General features: G+C 43.4%; 1 protein-coding gene across 1 annotated transcript in view; it reads left to right on the forward strand.

Moving 5' to 3' along the window:
* Nucleotides 1-22,083, forward strand: part of LOC126417089 (orexin receptor type 2-like) — a gene marked incomplete at its 5' end in the record, with an annotated part of 145,116 nt that overhangs the window by 87,819 nt on the left and 35,214 nt on the right. Inside the window, one exon of the mRNA XM_050084983.1 lies at nucleotides 2,266-2,378. Coding sequence (XP_049940940.1) covers nucleotides 2,266-2,378 — 113 coding nt within the window. The remainder of the gene's footprint in view (nucleotides 1-2,265; nucleotides 2,379-22,083) is intronic.

Genomic DNA, 22,083 nt, shown 5'->3' on the forward strand with positions numbered 1-22,083 from the left:
GTCTATCACCTCGAATAAGAGTGTCCGCACATCCCAACACTGCAGGAGCCAGAGCTGGCCGGCACGTAAGAGATCGGTCAGGTTGGCGCGATGACAGACACTTTGGCCAACTCACCGAGCTTTTGTTCACTACCAGGTCTCACAGAAACATTGCAAGCACCTACGAATATTTTCCGTGCTCTGGTTATCAGCTAAAAGAAAATGACAGCACTGTGATTGGTACGCATCTCCGTTACAGACGCTATTTTGAAGGCTACATATAGCGCCGCCAACTATCCAAACTTCATGAAACAATGGGGGCTGATGTACGAATATTCCACGACGTCGCATAACAAATTCCTTATTTCTTTAACCGAAACTGTCCGAGAACAAAAATGTGTTGCATTACTTATTGAACGCCCCACGTGCATTCCCAGAAATTTCTTTCTCGCATTAAGGTCTAAGTTTGCTACTATTAGACATCTTTGGCGAGGAAAAACGTCTGTCTGTCTGCTTTTTTTGCTTTGTTCATCATTCATAATTTTCCATCCAAGGTAGCAGAATTTTTATACTTCCTCGACGAAGTTTGAAATTTTCATTAATCTCATTTCTGCTGCTTCCAGCTTTTTCTTCTACCTTTGATTGGCTGTCAATCCACATTATTTGCTCAGTAGACTGTTCATTCCATGCACCAGGAATTATGATTCTTCCTCACACTGATAGAGGATAGCAATGTCATCTTATTATTGACATCTTTTCACCCTGAATTTTAACCTTACTCATAATGTTCTCTCTTTCCTTCATTGATTCTTCGACAAACAGACTGAATAATTTTGAAGATGAGCATTTCTCTCTTACTGTTAGATCCCTATAGTACCCTCTTGCATCTCGTACATTTTGTATATTACCTACACTATGTGATCAAAAGCATTCGGACATTGGCTGAAAATGACTAACAAGTTTATGGCACCCTCCATCGATAATGCTGGAATTCAATATAGTTTTGGTCCACCCTTAGCCATGGGTGACAGCTTCCACTCTCCCAGGCATACGTTCAGTCAGGTGCTGGAAGGTTTCTTGGAGAATGGCAGCTCATTCTTCATGGAGTGCTGCACTGAGGAGAGGTATCGATGTCGGTCGGTGAGGCCTGGCACGAAGTCGGCGTTCCAAAACTTCCCAAAGGTGTTCTGTAGGATTCAGGTCAGGACTTTGTGCAGTCCAGTACATTACAGGTATATTATTGTGTGTAACCACTCCACCACAGGTCGTGAATTATGAACAGCTGCTCGATTGTGTTGAAAGTTGCAACGCCATCCCTGAACTGCTCTTCAACAGTGGGAAGCTAGAAGGTGCTTGAAACATCAATGTAGGCCTGTGCTGTGATAGTACCACTCAAAACAACAAGGGCTGCGAGTCCACTCCCTGAAAAACACGACAACACCATAACACCACTGCCTCCGAATTTTACTGTTGGCACGACACACGCTGGCAAATGACGTTTACCGGGTATTCGCCATACCCATACCCTGCCATCGGATCGCCACATTGTGTGCCGTGATTCGTCACTCCACACAACGTTTTTCCACTGTTCAAGCGTCCAATGTTTACGCTCCTTAAACCAAGCGAGGCATCTTTTGGCATTTACCGGCGTGATGTGTGACTTCTGAGCAACAGCTCGACCATAAAATCCAAGTTTTCTCACCTCCCGCCTAACTGTCAAAGTACTTGTAGTGGATCCTGATGCAGTTTGGAATTCCTGTGTGATGGTCTAGATAGATGTCTGCCTATTACACATTACGACCCTCTTCAACTGTCGGCGGTCTTTGTCAGTCAACAGACGAGGTCGTCCTGTACGCTTTTGTGCTGTACGTATCCCTTCACGTTTCCACTTCACTACGACATCGGAAACAGTGGATCTAGGCATGTTTAGGAGTGTGGAAATCTCGTGTACAGACGTATGACACAAATGACACCCGACCACGCTCGAAGTCCGTGAGTTCCGCGGAGCGCCCCTTTCGGCTCTCTCATGATGTTCAGTGACTACTGAGGTCGCTGATGTGGAATACCTGGCAGTAGGTGACAACACAATGCACCTAATACGAAAAACGTATATTTTTGGGGGTGTCCGGATGCTTTTGATAACAGTGTACATTTCTCTAGGTGTATACCCGTTTCACTCAGGATTTCAATTACCTTACATCACTTTTCATTGGACACTTATTCTATATCAACAAAAATTATACATGTGTGTGCGATTTATGTGCCAACTATAGTATCTGATTGCAGGTACACGATGGATATTCCACAGAACGACGCGACTAGCATCATTTCCATGTTGGCGCACTGGCTGTGTTACGCCAACTCTGCCGTCAACCCCATCATCTACAACTTCATGAGCGGTGAGTACGCTTTCTCTAACCCATCGCTCTTCCGCTCGTGCGCTCCTCATTGTCAGTGGATGGAAGGGATGCACATCAAACGTTTAATCACAGTAATTTTTCATAGATTAAAGCGCGCTCACATATCTCGTTTGAAACAACGCAATTTGAGACTAGCTTTACACATAGTTTGCAGTAACTTGACGGCATAAACTTCACCTCCTCTCTGGCACCGAACGAGCAAAGGTAAGATTCTAGACTCGCATTTGGCAGACCTAAGATTTAAATCCCGATTCAGTCATCCAGATTTAGGTTTTCTCTGTTTTTCCCAAACTCGCTTAAGCCATTTGCTGGGATAGTTCCTTGAAAGGAACGTAGCCGATTCCTCTCTCAATCCTTCCCCAAAGCTTTTTTGTGTTCCGTCTGTAGTGAACTCGATCTTGACAGGACATTAAATCCCAATCTTCATTCCTTCTTCCTTAATGCACCGGGGCTATACGAGTACATAGTACCACACTGATTTATTTACGTAACTGTGTACACGCTAGCGCCTGCAGCTATCTTTCGACAGGGTCATCATCTAAGGACAGACTGGAATTCCTGAGGCAGCGGTCGTCCCCTTTTTCAAGAAAGGTCACAGAACAGATGCAAATAATTATGGAGGTATACGGGCAGGGGTAAAATACAGGGAGCGAAAGGCTATTTACAGTTTGTGCAGAAACCCCATGGCAGTTATAAGAGTCGAGGGGTACGAAAGGGAAGCAGTGGTTGGGAAGGGAGTAAGACAGGGTTGTAGCCTATCCCCGATGTTATTCATTCTGTATATTGATCAAGCAGTAAAGGAAACAAAAGAAAAATTCGGAGTTGGAATTTAAATCCATGGAGAAGAAATAAACACTTTGAGGTTCGCCGATGACATTGTAATTCTGTCACAGACAGCAAAGGACCTGGAAGAGCAGCTGAACGGAATGAACAGTGTCCTGAAAGGAGGATACAAGATGACCATCAACAAAAGCAAAACGAGTATAATGGAATGTAGTCAAATTAAATCGGGTGATGCTGCGGGAATTAGATTAGGAAATGAGACGCTTAAAGTAGTAAATGAGTTTTGCTATTTGGGGAGCAAAATAACTGATGATGGTCGAAGTAGAGAGGATATAAAATGTAGACTGGCAATGGCAAGGAAATCGTTTCTGAAGAAGAGAAATTTGTTAACATCGAGTATAGATTTATGTGCCAGGAAGTCATTTCTGAAAGTATTTGTATGGAGTGTAGCCATGTATGGAAGTGAAACATGGACGATAAATAGTTTAGACAAGAAGAGAATAGAAGCTTTCGATGTATCACATAACTAATGATGAGGTATTGAATAGAATTGGAGAGAAGAGAAATTTGTGGCACAACTTGACTAGAAGAATGGATCGGTTGGTAGGTCATATTCTGAGACATCAAGGGATCACAAATTTAGTATTGGAGGGCAGCGTGGAGGGTAAAAATCGTAGAGGGACACCAAGAGATGAATACACTAAGCAGATTCAGAAGGATGTAGGTTGCAGTAAGTAGTGGGAGATGATGAAGCTTGCACAGGATAGAGTAGCATGGAGAGCTGCATCAAACCAGTCTCTGGACTGAAGACCACAACAACAACAATCGCTGACGTCAGTATGTTGCAGAATTATGGAACATGGCGTATGCTAATGTGCTATGATGTTTATGGAGAACGAAAATAGCCTCTATAAAAACCAACACGGATTCCCCAAACAGAGATGTTTCGAAATCAGCTCGCTCTTGTTGTCTATGAGATCGAGAGCATCGTACACAAAGGTCCGAGGTTGTTTCCGCACATCACACAGTTCCGCACTGACGTTTAGGCAACAAAATACGGGTTTACCGAGTGTCGAACCACATTTGTGACTGGGTTCAAGACTTCCCTGCAGATAGAATTCGATGGGTTGCTCGTAATGGAACAAAATCCACAAAAATTAATTTCAGGAGTACCTCATGGAAGTGTCAAAGGACGTTTACTGTTAAATATATAAGTGATGAAATGCAGTTGTTCCCAACCCCTCAGAAAATTACGTTTTACCTCTCAGGGGGTAAAGTTTAGTTTTCTGAGGGTTAAAAACAAAACGGTTCAACTGTCTTTCTATCACGAAAGTAAATTGTTTTTTAAAATCATTATTTCGTAGGACGTAATTACTGGTTAGAAAAGCTGCAAATAATTAGATTTTCTTTTCATATACTAGCATTAACGTATGACACAGTGTTTCGGGGATAACAGCTTGTGAAAGTAGCGTATGAGCAAGATCTTCCTCACACAAGCCACCAGCTACACATATACTGTGTACTACGCGATTATGAGTGTTATATTTAGACAAGTACATCACATGCGATATAATATTTCATAAAAATGGTTTCCCAGAGTTATAGGTAGTTCCACAAGAGAACATAAATTGTTTTATTATTCACTTCGCAACAATAAACGAACTAATTGTCAGCAAAAAAGTAACTATGGAATGGCTACTATACTGCTGTACGTTCTACCCACTATTATTATTATTATTATTATTATTATTATTATTATTGATGGCAGTGTTCAGACAACAAGCATTGGCAGCCTGAAATCTTCCAGTTCGGCGAATTCAGAAGTAACGAGCCCAAGAATCAAGCGATTTACAAACAATAGGCCCAAGTGCACACATTTTCATTTGTTTGATTTTAAATGGGAGTGTAATGTCGTGGGTGAAGCAAGCGTCGCTAGGGAGAGTAATGGTGGAAAGGAAGCATATTTTGTAAGAAGTTTCTACCATCCATGTTGATATACATCTTTCTTTTCTGAGAAGGAGGCTTAGATAATTCTCGCAGTGCACTGAGAATTGCTTCATCATTCTATAAAAAAAGATTGTTAGAAATAACTTGTACTAATTATCTCATTGGTTTATTAGTTCGTGATTCAACAATACACCTACATAAACTGTCATCTATCTCTCGTAGTTTTAAAAACAAAATCATTCAAAAATATTTTTTTCGTTCTGATGTTAAATAGATGTTAATGTTGACGATGGCAGGGGAGTTTATTGCACTCAATGGTATTTTTATTAGAAAGGCTGAAGGCAACTGATTTTTCTTTTTTCTTTCGTCTGTCTTCCGACTGGTTTGGTGCGGCCCGCCACAAATTCCCCTCCTGCGTCAATCTCTTCATCTCGGAGCAGCACTTGCACCCCTATGTTGTCAATTATTTGTTGGATGTATTCCAATCTCTGTCTTCCCCTACAGTTTTTACCCTCCACATCCCCATCTAGTACCACAATAAGCGACAAATCACCGGAAACAGTAACTACCGCAAAATACCTAGGAATAATCATCCGGAGCGACCGTAAGTGGGATGACCACGTAAAACGAACTATAGGAAAAGCAGATAATATCAGCTTAGTCTTAAGGAATTGTAATTCAGTCACAAATGAAGTCGATTACACAACCAATTGTTCGACCAGTTCTCGAGTATTGCTCATCAGTCTGGGATCCTCACTAGGTTGCATCCATCTCACATACGTCTTGCTTGATGACCACAACGAGAAAATCTGAGAAATGAGGTCTACTACGGAGATTTACCGACAATTATTGTCCCCGTGCGCAGTTCGCAACTGGAACAAGGAAGGCAAAACAAGATAGTGGTACCAGACGTACCTTCTGCCACACATCGTAAGGTGGTTTTGGGAGTATGCAGAGGTTGAACAAAAGTGTGGGAACACCAAAAACAATACCATACCTAATACTGTGTAGGAGACCCAACGGCATTGAAAACAGACCCGTTGGCATTCAAAACAGCCTCTAATTCTCTCGGGATGTATAAAAATACGCCCTGTTTGGTTTTCAAGGGAGTCTCATACCATGACGAGGGTGGATAGCGATTATCTTTCTCTGCAAAGTAGGCCACAAAGGCTCAGTAACATTGAGACATGGTGACAGAGGTGGGCAGGGGAGATGCGACCGTTCATCCATACTTTACAACCATCACAAACTGAAATGTTACATGAGTATGACCAACTGTAATCATATTAAAATAGTCGAACAAATTATGCATGACATACAATATAATCATTTCGGTAAACCTAGATGAGAGGCAACAATTTGAAATAAAATAGAAGCTAATATTACAATTTGTTTGTTTAAAAAAACGTAAGGGCATCATATCAGAATGTATAACAGCTCAGTTTGAATCAGATGCATGAGGACACCCAGAAAACATCTTAGCATACTGTGCTTGAGGACGTAAAGTTAGGATCACTGGTTGACTAAAACTGATGCCTAGGCAATCGTAATGCTAAAAAGTGGCTGAAAGTATGTCTTCTGTTCTGCTTATTGACTAACGACTATCTCTGCAACATTGTTCACGATGCTATCTAACGACGCACATTTCATGCTGTCAGCATGAGTTTCTCCTCCATAAAAATAGCATAAACGTATCTTTGTCAAGTTGTTTACGAGGTTCTGACATGTAGTTTTCGCAATGCATATTTGTTTGTATAGTAACTCTTTGACAGCCTTTCCATGGATAATGCTAGCGCCACCTACTGGTCTTCGTTTACTTCTTTGACAGCTTAATCGCCACAATCAGTTTGGCACTGGTTATCTTCGAATAGACAACGGCACTGTCAAATTATGCCTACCTGGGATGTGGTCTATGTTGTTTTCAGTCTATGTGCTCACTTTTGTGAGTTTAATCTAAATATAAGTAATTGTGTCATTATGTACGTATTTGTTATTGTTAATTTTCTTATCCACGTTATTCCACAGCATTAGTCTCACGATGAAACTTTGAAACACGCTTGATAAAGAATTGGGGGTTCAAGCCCTTTATACGAGGGTTCTCCAGAAAGTAAGTTCCAATCGGTCACGAAATGGGAACCACAGTGAAAACCAGAAACGTTTTATTTACAACAGTTAGGTACACCTTCCACCTACTTCTCTACACAGTCGCCGCTCCAACTTCGGTTTTGTCGTAGTGTTGTATCAACGTTCCAATATCCTCGTCTTAGAAATCAGCCGCCTGCGCTTTCGGCATCTGCACTGGTCTGCAGCTAGTTGTCTGTGGAAAAATTGTGTCTTCATATCCAGCGGTTCTTGTGAGCAGAGATGAGACTCAGAGGGAGCCAATTACGGGCTGTATTGTGGGTAATCAAACACTTCTTCTCATCGGAAACGCTGCAGGAGCGTCTTCATTGCCCCTGCCGTGTGCGGCCGAGGACTGGCATGAAGAAGGAACTGCTCGACATTCGTGTTATGTGGGCTGCATGACACAGGCGAAATCTCTAACCAGGCCGTCATACTTGGCAGGAGACACTATTCCCTGCGCATCTTTACATGCTCGCTGTGCGCTCAAAACTGAAAAAAGGGACGCGACGCGATCGACGGGCATACTAGAGACACTGGCCAACACATCTCTGCAAATCTTTACCGTCTTTTCCCAGTGGTTTCCATTTCGCGGCCGACCGGAACTTACTCTCTGGACAGCACTCCTATATTTCAAGCTTTTACCAATTCTGAATGGTCGCCTGCCTCTACCACGGGTGTATTTCTCCATCAAGTAATGTACCTAAATTCCACCACTATAAACAGGAAACTTTCACTTTAAGGGATTCGTTAAAGATAGCTTTCAGTGGATCAGATGTAGCCCTGCGTAACATTATTTCAGGAAATGTATCCGCAGATTGCAAATACGAGACCACCACAACTATACAATTGACTGGAAACAAATGAAAATTTGTGCTGGACCATAGTCGAATCCGGATTTCCCGCTTTACGCGAGTGCTCGTCTTAACCGTTTGGCTACCCCAGCACACTTCACCGAAAAATCCAAACTCCCATACGTCCCAGCGTCTGCTTTCTACAGTACTCGCACAATGATGCGACTCCCGCTCAAGGTGAGACTTACTTTGTTTCCTTGTCAGGCTGCCTTGACTTTGGCATGAAATGCCAGTGCCTGTATTTGACAGTGCTTGTCCAAACAAACATTTCTTCGAACTTCACAGAGACTGTCAAATACAGACTTTGCTCTAATGTACTACTACATTATAATTGGGGACATAGGCTGCAAGTGCTACTCTGAGAGATGAAGAGACGGGCATAGGAGAGGCCGTATCAAACCAGTCAGAAGACTGATGAATCAAAAAAAAAATCCTTAGCGTTTCTATTTCACCGTCACCATTACCAACCGTCGACTTGGATAGCTTGAGAAGAGCTGGATTTGATGCTCATGTGACATCTAGGATTGGTCTACGTTCTAAATCACTAAGCTCTGCTCACCGACGTGTTCTGATGTTACTGCTCCGCTACTGAAAACGCAATAGTCCTAGCCTACTTTTATACCTGGCGGATTCGCATCTAAAGACATCTAGTGGCAAATTCTGCATTACATATGGGTATCCGGATACTGTTTATCAGATTGTGTAATGGATGAAAGGATATGATCAAACAAGGTACTGGGCGGTGTTCATGTTGAGGTTCCATTATGTGACACAAATGAAAAACCAAAGTCTCATGATTCAATAAATGTTCATTCATTTTCGTGTCAGCAAGAAAATAGTGTTTGTCCACTGAAGCAGCACACGTGAAATGCAAGTGTTGGAGTTACGTGCTGAGTCTCTAGCGAAGAAGTAAGCAGAACCACTGATGTTGTGGTGAATGGGTCACATTTAATTCAATAAACAAAGGCACGGGAAAGTGTCTGTTTTTAGGCAGCGTCATTACCCTTTAGATGGTAAGGAAGCTCCAATTTATCCAGGAGAATCAAGTGAAAGTCAATTGTGATGGGGCGCGCGGGGGGAGGGGGGGGGGGAGGGGGGGCAATACCTCGACATCTGAGACAGATAGTAGAATATGCACAATCGAACAAACAGATACCAGCTATTGGTTGTTAGGCTTAGGTGAATCGAAAGATTTTTCGAAATCGAATGGAACTCTGTTCGTGCAACTTTATCTCCGTCAAGAGCATAGCCACGCATAACTGGCCGCTACGGTCGCAGTTTCGAATCCTGCCTCGGGAATGGATGTGTGTGATGTCCTTAGGTTGGTTAGGTTTAAGTATTTCTGAGTTCTAGGGAACTGATGACCTCAGATGTTAAGTCCCATAGTGCTCAGAGCCATTTGAACCATAACTGGCGGGAAAAAAACTGAGAATAACTTTGCGACTTTCTCAGCACCCAGCACTTCTATACCGTGGAACCAGAAACGTGGGGGCAAGGATTTATATCTACATTTTCAGGATCGGACAAAAATATGGAAACATAGCGAGAAATGGATCCTTGAACACAAATGTAGTTGCTAGTGACGCCTGCTGTAGCTGACCATGAACGGTACCCCTGTGATGTCCTCAGTAGGTTGCAGTTGCTGATGTATCAGCCGTGGACAGAACAGTATTCTGTACTATAGTTGTGAGTGCATTACGTCGGAGCTAAGAGAATTCGAACGTGGGCAGACTGTTTGCAATCGTGTGGTGGGTGTTCCTGTGACCAAGGAAGCCTAAGTGTTTGGTGTATCGAAAGATTATACCATACACAGGGAAAGTGGGAAAAAAACACCATCCGCTAAGCCACAACGCGGACGAAAGCGTATGTTGAGTGAGCGTAACGGATAGTCATTGAAGAAGAGTGTGACAAACAATAACGAGACGACAGCTGTAAAAGTAACTGCAGAATTCGCATTCGCCAAACCTGTCATCATCAAAACAGCACGAAGGGAACTCCATAGGCAAGGAACTGGAGGACGAGCTGGAATTCCAAAACCACTCATCAGTGTTGCAAACAAACATAACAGGAAAAGTGGTGCCAAAGCAATAAAACGTGAAATGTGGAGTAACAGAAGAAATTCATTCGGTCGGACGAGTCTCGTTTCACACTGTTTCCAACTCCTGGTCGAGTTTACGTCCCAGGAAGGAAACATGGCGAGGGTTCGTGATGATCTGGCCAGCCATTTCGTGGTATTCCCTGGGCCCCATGGTTACTCCGCAAGTTTGGATTACTGTCAAGGTTTGTGTGGCCATTTTTTTAATGGTACCATGTGTTTCGATGGAGGGGGGGGGGGGGGGGCAGCTAGCAGTCAGCCATGACCCTTGCAAATGGTCATTGTTTCAGGATGCAAGTTAAGTCCTGCATGATTTCCCAACAAATGTCCAAGGACCTTGGGTGGGGTCTAGTATCAAAGTGTTCCACAGTAGAAGGGAAGTTCCCTGTAGAGCACTTAAATTTTTCTATGTACAATTAGTCAGCATTGGCCAACTTCAATCCCTTGTCTAATCAACCTAATTATTTGCTAGCAATTTTTTCCTGTAGCTAAGCATTCTCCCTTCCCATGGTAAATCTGCCTATCAAGCTTGGAATTTAGGCCGAGGATTATGCAGACATGGGGCTCAGTTTAACAGTTATTTGATTAAGCACCCATACTTCAATAAATAAAAAAGTAAACCACTTACAATAAAACGAAATTCATATTTCCTTTGCCCGAAAGAGCTATACATAGTGCCAAAATAACCTATCGTACAATTACCCTTATAACATTAACAGAACAAATTCGAAAAAAAGTATCACAATCCGAAAGCAGAAAGATAATGAGAATCTGCCCCACAATCAGACTCAATATGACTCCCCCAAGTACTCACGCTCAGGAGTTTTTGTCTCTTTCCCTTCTTCGCAACCTTCAGGGTGTTGAATTTCCTGTCGTATCATCTTTCGATTTGTAGGCGGAATTTGCAGTACTTCCCTAATGAATTATTGACATTGGAAATCGTCACTGGCCAGGTTTGGTCACAGGGGGGCCAACATATTCGATTCTGCTTCGAAAATTCCCTAAATTATCATTTACCTGTGGATGGGCTTCCCACCCCATCATCAGCAATCAGTCTAGTGTATATAAGCTCCAATTGTTTTCCATGGCGAACCTCGTGTCACAACAAGAGTCGTACTGGCAGCCTCTCAGCCTACAGTGAGTGCCTTAGCAGCTTATACGTCTATTTTCTTAACAAAAGTCTGTGAATGCGTCCAAGTGTCTTTTTTCTGTGTTCCTGAGTCGCCAAGAAGTCTGCAACTTAACAGCAAGGTCTTGAAGTTTCTCGCGCAAGTTTCCCAAGCCTTTGGGAATTTGGTGGCCCACGTCAGCTGTCTTCAAGCAGCACGCACCTTCCACTGCGAAGCTCAACAATTGTGCACAACATCTGTCCATTTTTTGTGGCTAGTGATAAGTCTCACGGTAACAAGGCACGCCTTAACTAGATCTCTTTCCTCCAGTGTGTTGAGCTGCAAATTACTACGTGGCTTCTTGTCATAGTTTTTTAAGCTTTTTGTACATCACATTAAGAGTCATAGTAAGGTGCCCTATCTATTGCACCCACTTCCTATTCATTAAAAAAACATGTATGCACTTCCAAAAGCATAGTACAAATCATTTGCTTGCTTAGCAGTGTTTATAGGTAATACAGTTACCATTTTTACCCAAAATGTGACAAGTTCATACAAGAAAAGTCCTTAACCACTCATAAGTAACCCTGATGTGACATGCATAAAAACTTACAAGGATAAACATCTAAGTAACACGCTAGGAACATAAATTTTTCAGTTATGGTTAAATTACAGAAGAAGAAACACATAACGCATGGGATGGTTTAGAAGCCATGTGAAACATACTGCAAAAGAAATTAAACATCACTTCACACTTATCAAACAAAATAGGATATGTAATGGTGTCAATAAAGATTATAAACTAAACGTATGCATAGAAAAAAACTTGAAATAACGTTGTTACAACCCATATACTACATTACATAGACAAGAAAACATGAGGGTGAGTCAATAGATAAGGCGCAAACTAGAATACAGACATGAGAGCCGCGTATAGCAGCCTGAAATTTATTTTACTTTTCAACATAATCCCCTCGTAAACTTAATCACTTACCCAACGCTCGACGAAGCGTTAAAAACCTTCCGCGTAGAATTCTTGTGGCAGTTGCATCTAACGAATGACCTCTCGAGGTATAACAAGTTTATTTAGTTCCTTAAATTGCCGCAACCCACAAGACCGATGTGCCCTGAGGGTAGCAAAATACCCCTAGACGGGGAAACAGTGAGCCACCGCTGGAGAACCATGGCGGTCAAGACGCTCCTTGTTTGTAATTTAATTGCACTTCGCTGAATTCTTGTCCAAATTCAACAAAAATTTCCATTAAATACACTTCTAACCATATACGGGACGAACTGCTCTATGGGCGTGCTCTGCAGACAGTCCCTCGGCTAACAAAAATCGCTTTTTTCTAATCGGGTTAATCATGGCTGCGGAATGGTGTGTATCGGCTATTTTCCACGCGACATCTAGATACGTGTAGACGCGAAATGCAAAAAGACATTCCGTATTCTGTCGTTTGCTATTTTTTTTATTGACTCATCCACGTAATTTAGACACTCAATATCAGAGTACCTTAAGCCGGGACGCCGGTCGAATAGGATGGAATGGTTACCAACACAAGATCATAGATGATACACAAAAATGTCGTTCTCAGTCGGTTCACGTACTAACAGTTTAAAAAATCAGTGCATACCATTACATTGCACCACCTGTGATCATGAAATACAAGGTAAACACTAACCATCTTTGAAGGCCTCTCGCATTTTCAGGGATTTATTTAGGTGTTACAATATGAGCTGTGTGAGCCATGCCAATGAACTTGAATAATAATAATAATAATAATAATAATAATAATAAAGTAAAATAAAATAAATTAAAAACAAAACAAAACATTTGTTTACCTAACTCTTTGTAAGCGTGCACTTAAGCTATTCTGATCTACCCTTAACCTCTAACATACAAATGAACTTTATCATGCCTAAATCTATTTCTCCTGCACTATTTTAAAAGAAAACGGCATCCGTGTCTCCGATTGTAAATACTCACTAGTGTGGGACTCCTGACACATTTTCTCTAACGTCACCAGTTTCACACAGAACCTAATGCAGCATCAAAGCATACAAATACATAAACTTAACGTGGCCGCATCGCACTGAAATATATCTAAAACGTCACAAAGTGCTCCGGCGCAATGTGAAATTGTAGCTTCGCTAATGTGGACGGCTCTTCTCAGCCTTGTGCTGCGTGATGCGTCAGCACATAGACAATATGCGCTCACACATGCATTCGACAGTTGTCCTCTCCCCATCTGTACTAATAAATTACAGTTTTCATGCATACAAATAAGTTGTTGTTGTGGTCTTCAGTCCTGAGACTGGTTTGATGCAGCTCTACATGCTACTCTATCCTGTGCAAGCTTCTTCATCTCCCAATACCTACTGCAGCCTACATCCTTCTGAATCTGCTTAGTGTATTCATCTCTTGGTCTCCCTCTACGATTTTTACCCTCCACGCTGCCCTCCAATATTAAATTGGTGATCCCTCGATGTCTCAGAACATGTCCTACCAACCGATCCCTTCTTCTAGTCAAGTTGTGCCACAAGCTCCTCTTCTCCCCAATTCTATTCAATACCTCCTCATTAGTTATGTGATCTACCCATCTACAAATAAGTATAAAGTTACAATAAGCGCATGCCAACTACTGTCTCATGTAATATGTTCAAAATACTGGATTTTTACAATCTTTACAGCCATTACCACTTGTATAACGTTTGCTGTTACCTTCCTAACAGAAAAGAATGAAAAACAGTGTCTCGGACAATGTTTAACGCTCTAAAGGTAAAAAAAAAAAAAATCCACCTGCATACGATCTTTAACAAATTACTGAGTCCCACCATAGACATAACACATACTTTCATAAAGGTCACATATTACGAAAAACAATACCTTCTGTGACTATTTTAATCTGCTCCTGCTACTCATTTCACTTACAGTCACAAATATGACACTTGTATCAGCAACTATCAGCTGAAGTAAGAAGTATTGGTGTACTTACGTGTTTAGTCAATAACTAATTCACAACATGATTCATGAGAACAAATGCAACAGCATGGACATACATTAATTACAAAAGAGTGAAGCCTCCAGAACACTTAGAACGCCACGAGGCATAGACTGACAAAAGAAAAATCACTATCCGCTCGAATTACTGTTCTTAAACAATTTTACACTTGATTGGGAAGAGTAAGTCTGTTCTCCACAAAAATTCTTTTCCTACAATTTTCAAGCACACCAGTCGACTAGGGAAAGACTGAGAGGCTATCCACAAATCAAGGGACATACACAGTCCACTTTCACAAGCTGTCCTCTTCTCCAGAATTTTAAGAGAGGGAATAAAAACATTATACGAATGCACCTGTAGTATAAATATGGACTGCAGCACCCATGGATTCAACAAAAAGCTACTTGGTAAGAATTCCAGTGTCAAACACCTGGCACAACTTTGCACAGGCTTAATTAATATAATACCAGCAGTGACTTCATAATTCACAGTATCAGTCAAAAGCTGAGATCTCCAAATCTGGTTATTCATTTGGTTGATGGACACGTTGTTCTTCGAAGGAAAATCACATTTGTAATTTGCTTTGTCATTTACTTTGCAAAGATAAATTAAAACAATAATAAACCATAGTATAAGATATTCCTAACTGTGAAAGATAGAAAATTTGACCTTAAACTCCTCTACAGCACAAGCTAAGCTGTATTGGTGCGATCTCGCCAAAACAGTGATGCACAAGGGCACCTTTTTCTTTATTTTTAAAGAAATGGTCCGATCGATCGTGAAATCAAATCCATAGCGAAAATCCGGTGAAGATATGAGCATATGTATTCTGCAACACCCCTACTACGCCTGTCGATCACGTCACGTCGCACTTTTCAGTTCTGAGCATACAGTGTGCACTTAAAGATATCTAGTAGGAAAGGGAAGAGAAGGAAAAGTAGAAGGTGAATATGGAATAGGGATAAGGAATAAAAGAGGAAGCCGACTGGTAAAATTTTGCACAGAGCATAGCTTGATCATAGGTAACACTTGGTTTAAGAATCATGAAAGAAGGTTGTATACGTGGAAGTGGTTTGGAGACAGATAGATTATATAATGGTAAGACAGAGATTTACGAACCAGGTTTTCAATTATTATCCAGGGGTAGCTGTGGACTCTGACCACAATCTATTGGTTATGAACTGTGGAGTAAAACTGAACAAACTACAAAGAGGTGTGAATTTAAGAAGACGGGACCTGTATAAACTCAAAGAACCAGAGGTTGTAGAGAGTTTGAAGGAAAGCATTAGGGAACGATTAACAGGAACAGGTGAAAGAAATACAGTAGAAGAAGAAGGGGTAGCTTTGAGAGACGAAATACTGAAGGCAGCAGAAAATGAAGTAGGTAAAAAGCCGTGGGGTAGTAGAAATCTTTGGGTAACAGAAGCGATTTTGAATTTAATTGAAGAAAGGAGAAAATATGAAAATGCAGTAAATGAAGCAGGCAAAAAAGAATACAAACGTCTCAAAAACAAGATCGACGGGAAGTGCAAAATGGCTAAGACGGGGTGGCAAGAGGATGTAAGGATGTAGTGGCATGTATCACTAGGGGTAAGATAGATACTGCCTACAGGAAAATTAAAGAGACCTTTGGAGAAAAGAGAACCACTTGTATTAATATCAAGAGCACAGATGGAAAACTACACTCCTGGAAAATGAAATAAGAACACCGCGAATTCATTGTCCCAGGAAGGGGAAACTTTATTGACACATTCCTGGGGTCGGATACATCACATGATCACACTGACAGAACCACAGGCACATAGACACAGGCAACAGAGCATGCACAATGTCGGCACTAGTACAGTGTATATCCACCTTTCGCAGCAATGCAGGCTGCTATTCTCCCATGGAGACGATCGTAGAGATGCTGGATGTAGTTCTGTGGAACGGCTTGCCATGCCATTTCCACCTGGCGCCTCAGTTGGACCAGCGTTCGTGCTGGACGTGCAGACCGCGTGAGACGACGCTTCATCCAGTCCCAAACATACACAATGGGGGACAGATCCGGAGATCTTGCTGGCCAGGGTAGTTGACTTACACCTTCTAGAGCACGTTGGGTGGCACGGGATACATGCGGACGTGCATTGTCCTGTTGGAACAGCAAGTTCCCTTGCCGGTCTAGGAATGGTAGAACGATGGGTTCGATGACGATTTGGATGTACCGTGCACTATTCAGTGTCCCCTCGACGATCACCAGTGGTGTACGGCCAGTGTAGGAGATCGCTCCCCACACCATGATGCCGGGTGTTGGCCCTGTGTGCCTCGGTCGTATGCAGTCCTGATTGTGGCGCTCACCTGCACGGCGCCAAACACGCATACGACCATCATTGGCACCAAGGCAGAAGCGAATCTCATCGCTGAAGACGACACGTCTCCATTCGTCCCTCCATTCACGCCTGTCGCGACACCACTGGAGGCGGGCTGCACGATGTTGGGGCGTGAGCGGAAGACGGCCTAACGGTGTGCGGGACCGTAGCCCAGCTTCATGGAGACGGTTGGGAATGGTCCTCGCCGATACCCCAGGAGCAACAGTGTCCCTAATTTGCTGGCAAGTGGCGGTGCGGTCCCCTACGGCACTGCGTAGGATCCTACGGTCTTGGCGTGCATCCGTGCGTCGCTGCGGTCCGGTCCCAGGTCGACGGGCACGTGCACCTTCCGCCGACCACTGGCGACAACATCGATGTACTGTGGAGACCTCACGCCCAATGTGTTGAGCAATTCGGCGATACGTCCACCCGGCCTCCAGCATGCCCACTATACGCCCTCGCTCAAAGTCCGTCAACTGCACATACGGTTCACGTCCACGCTGTCGCGGCATGCTACCAGTGTTAAAGACTGCGATGGAGCTCCGTATGCCACGGCAAACTGGCTGACACTGACGGCGGCGGTGCACAAATGCTGCGCAGCTAGCGCCATTCGACGGCCAACACCGCGGTTCCTGGTGTGTCCGCTGTGCCGTGCGTGTGATCATTGCTTGTACAGCCCTCTCGCAGTGTCCGGAGCAAGTATGGTGGGTCTGACACACCGGTGTCAATGTGTTCTTTTTTCCATTTCCAGGAGTGTAGTTTTAAGCAAAGAAGGGAAAGCAGAAAGATGGAAGGCGTATATAGAGGGTCTATACAAGGGCGATGTACTTGAGGGCAATGTTATGGAAATGAAGCTGGTCGTAGGTTGTGTTCCAAAAATGAACAGCATAGAGACAGAAGTGATGACAATTTCTGCAGGACCTGACCATCATTTTGCAGGACAGTGCTCAAGCACGTACAGTGCAAGCTATTACTGATTTGTTTGACCGATGGGACTGTTAAGTGCTATGCCACCTACTGCAGCCCCCTGACTTAAGCCATCGTGAGTTCAACTCGATTTCTAAACTGAAGGAAATACTTCACGGCAGACGCTTCAGAAGTGCTACAAATTCGTCGGACAATAGACCGCGTCGCTCGAACTGTCAATACAACTGGCAGTGCTAAGACTATCCTACGACTTCCATATCGCTCGCAACGGGTTATGCACAATACTGGTGACTACTTTGAAGGTCAGTAAAACTATGAAACACTTGTCTATTTTGTACAAGCTGTAAATAAATAGTTGCCACTATTAAAGTTCCAACCCTCTTATATCACTGCTCTGACCTCGACTGACACTTGCAATGTATTGAGGACGCTGCACAGATGCCAGTCGTGGTCAGATGCAACAGGCTTGGCTAGCATCTGTATTTACGTTCAAGCATGCATTTCTCTCGTGTTTCCATATTTTTGTCCAACCCCTGTATGCTCTCCAATAACTAATCAGGCCACTCGGTTCGCAGTCACTTGCCAAACTCATGCAAGAAGAGTGTGTAAGGGGGAATCCGGTAGTACTTCAGTGAACTCTTAACCTTTTGTGACCGAGCGAGGTGGCGCAGTGGTTAGACACTGGACTCGCATTCGGGAGGACGACGGTTCAATCCCGCGTCCGGCCATCTTGATTTAGGTTTTCCGTGATTTTCCTAAATCACTCCAGGCAAATGTCGGGATGGTTCCTCTGAAAGGGCACGGCCGAATTCCTTCCCTAAACCGATGAGACCGATGACCACGCTGTCTGGTCTCCTTCCCCAAACAACGAACCAACCAACCAACCTTTTGTGGGTGAAATTCAAATTTCGGGAACGTCTGGATGTTTTTGTTGAGGACTTCAATCCGAAGACTCATTTGATGAAGTTATCCATGCTAGTCTACCCTGTGAAAGCTTCTTCATTTCTGCACAGCTGCTGCACACAATATCCATTTCAATCTGCTTACTGCATCCAATCCTCAGTCTCCCTCTACAATTTTTACCTCCCCCCCCCCCCCACCCACCCAAACACACACGCAAACACATTCTTACATTACCAAATTGACGATTTCTTGATGCCTCAGGACGTGTCCTATCAAAAGATCCCTTCTTTTAGTCAAGTTGTACCATAAAAATTTCTTTTTTGTCCAAATTCGGTTCAGTACTTCAATATTAGTTATTCGTTCTGCCAATTTAATTTTAGACATTCTTGTCTAGCACTATATTTCGGAAGCTTCTGTTCTCTGAACTGCTTATCGTCCACGTGTCACTGTCGTACAAAGCTACACTCCATGTTAATACTTTCAGAAAAGACTGTCTAATACTTAAACTTGTATTGGATGTTAACAAGTTTCTCTTCTTCAGAAACACTTTCCTTGCTATTGTCAGTTTGCATTTTATATTCTCTCTACTTCGGCCACCGTCAGTTATTTTGATCCCCAAATATTGGAGACATAACAGAGACTTAAGTCATCAATAATATAGTCCCCTTCACTATTTACAACAGTCTGCCAACATTGGGGTAGCATTTTGATTCCGCAACTGTAGAAATCAAGTGATTTTGAGGCGAAGAATTCGTCGAGCCATGTTCGGAGCGCATTTTCATCCAGAAAGGAAGTTCATTGAAGGTTGTTCGTTAGAGAGCGAGAAAGGTGAAAGTTTGAGGGCGCAAGATCAGGTGAATAAAGTGAATGTGGAGTGACTTCCCAACCCGACTCCTGTATAGTACTTTCTGTCACTCTATCAGAGTGCGGGCGGGAGTTGTCGTGATGTAGCATCACTTCACGCACCCTTCCTGGTCGTTGTACTTGGACTATGTCTGCAAGACGACCAGTTCTTGCCAGTAAATGTCATCTGTGTTGGTTACAATTCGTAGTACACCACACCGTCGCTGTTCTACCAAATGCCTAACATTATCTTTTGTGGATGCGCGCTGGTCGTTGAACGGAGAGTTTCTGCTTTGTCTGGGCTCAACCATTCCTTTCTTTTCGGTGTATTAGGATAACGACACCATTTATCGTCACCAATAACGATACAGAATAGGAGTAGGCGGTGTTATTCACAAGCCAACTGCTATCGAGCAAGCAGAGATGCACATACAAACACCCACTGATTTTTGTGATTTTCGTTTAGAGCAAGCGGTGCCCACAGACCCGATTTTTGAGCCTTCGGAATTGCACGCAAATGTCGCACGACAGTGCAATAATCCCAGTTCACTACAATACAAATAAGAACTGACAATCGATAAATAAACCCATAGCAACAGGAATACCAACATTCAAAACAAAAACGCTACGAACTTATGCACCAACCTAATAACAAATCTCATCACCTACTTTTAGTGCCTCACTTTGGGCTCTAATTCTACCAACATTCCCCTTATTTCACTCATCTTATAACATCTTTTCGAAACACTATCCATTCCGTTCAACTGCACTAGCAAATACTTTGCCATCTCTGACAGAACTGCAATGTCATGAGAAAACTGCAAAATTTTTATTTCTGCTCCTTGAATTTTAATTCCTTTTTCCAGTTTCTCCTTCGTTTTCCTTCATTGTTTGATCAATGTACAGACTGAATAACACAGCGGAGAGACTAAACCTCTGTCTCATTCCTTTCTCAGCCACTTCTTTCCTTGCTGCTTCGTAAATACAGAGGAATGACTATCATGAAGAAATAACAGAAATCAGATAGCACAGACACAGAGTTAGATGTTTATTTTTCCCATGCGGAACTCAAGAATAGAATATTAGAGATATAGTTTGAAAGTGCCATGCTCAACACGTTAAGCGAGGTGGAGTGTAGTAGAACAACGGACTGGGATTCAGGAGGCTGGCATTTCAGCATCCTGGCCGCGACACACATTTAGGTTTTTCATGTTTTCCGTAAATCTCTCAAGGCAAATGCTACTATCGTGGATGTCTCGCTCGACCCAATGTCCCAAGCAACTGGAAAAAATCGTAGGTGACTCCTGCATACAAGAAGGGTGAAAAAGCAGACCTACTAAGTTACGGGTCAATGTCCTTAACATCGGTTTGAAGGTATTCTCAGTTCGAATACAATAAATTTCCTTGAGACGGAGATCTCAAATGGAATAATCAGATTACACAAGTAACGGGTAAGGCGAACTCTAGATTGGGGTTTATTGGTAGAATCCTGAAGCGATGCAGTCCTTCAACAAAGGAAATAGCTTACTGTACGTTGTATTGCATTGTATTGTATGTTAATCGGGGACCTAGAAACGACGGAGATGCTCTTTCCCCGCCGCAGCCGCAGTGGTCCACAACCCCACGACGACTATTGCAGCCCACTTCACCCCTTAGCCGCCCCACACCGAACCCAGGGTTATTGTGCGGTTCAGTCCCCGGTGGACCCCCCAGGGAACGTCTCATACCAGACGAGTGTAACTCGTATGTTTGCGTGGTGGAGTAATGTAGGTGTACGGGTACGTGGAGAACTTGTAAGCGCAGCAATCGCCGACATAGTGTAACTGAGGCGGAATAAGGGGAACCAGCCCGCATTCGCCGAGGCAGATGGAAAGCCGCCTAAAAACCATCCACAGACTGGCCAGTTCACCGGACCTCGACACAAATCCGCCGGGCGGATTCGTGCCGGGGACCAGGCGTTCCTTCCCGCCCGGAAAGCAGTGCGTTAGACCGCACGGCCAACCGGCCGGGCCTTACAATACGTTAGTTCGTCCAGCCTTGGAGTATTGTTCGTCCGTATGGGACCCTTACCAGTTGCGTCTGATTCAAGAGTTTGAGAAGGTCCAAAGAAGAGCGGCAAGATTCGTGACTGGTACATTTAGCCATCGCGAGAGCGTTACAAGTCTAATAGAGAGTGTCAAGTGGGACGCACTTGCAGATAGGTGGTGGTGGTTAGTGTTTAACGTCCCGTCGACAACGAGGTCATTAGAGACGGAGCGCAAGCTCGGGTTAGGGAAGGACGGGGAAGGAAATCGGCCGTGCCCTTTCAAAGGAACCATCCCGGCATTTGCCTGAAACGATTTAGGGAAATCACGGAAAACCTAAATCAGGATGGCTGGAGACGGGATTGAACCGTCGTCCTCCCGAATGCGAGTCCAGTGTGCTACCACTGCGCCACCTCGCTCGGTTTACAGATAGACGGCGCGATAAACAGAAGGGGCTACTCACTAAATTCCGAAATCCGATCTTCACCGAGGATGTAGAGCATATATTATTACCACCAACTTTCAAATCCCGCAATGATCACCATTAAAAGATAAGGGAAATAAGAGTTCGCACTGAGGCGTTCAGACAGTCGTTTTTTCCTCAAGCGATCCGCGAGTGGAACTGAGGGGGAGGGGGGGGGGGGGGAATATGACTTTGGCGCGAATTGTGCCCTCCGCCACACACCGCTTGGAAGCTAGCGGAGTATATATGTCGATATGGAAAAGAT

The sequence above is a fragment of the Schistocerca serialis genome, chromosome 8 (genome assembly GCF_023864345.2).
Source record: "Schistocerca serialis cubense isolate TAMUIC-IGC-003099 chromosome 8, iqSchSeri2.2, whole genome shotgun sequence".
Taxonomy (NCBI): Eukaryota; Metazoa; Arthropoda; class Insecta; order Orthoptera; family Acrididae; genus Schistocerca; species Schistocerca serialis.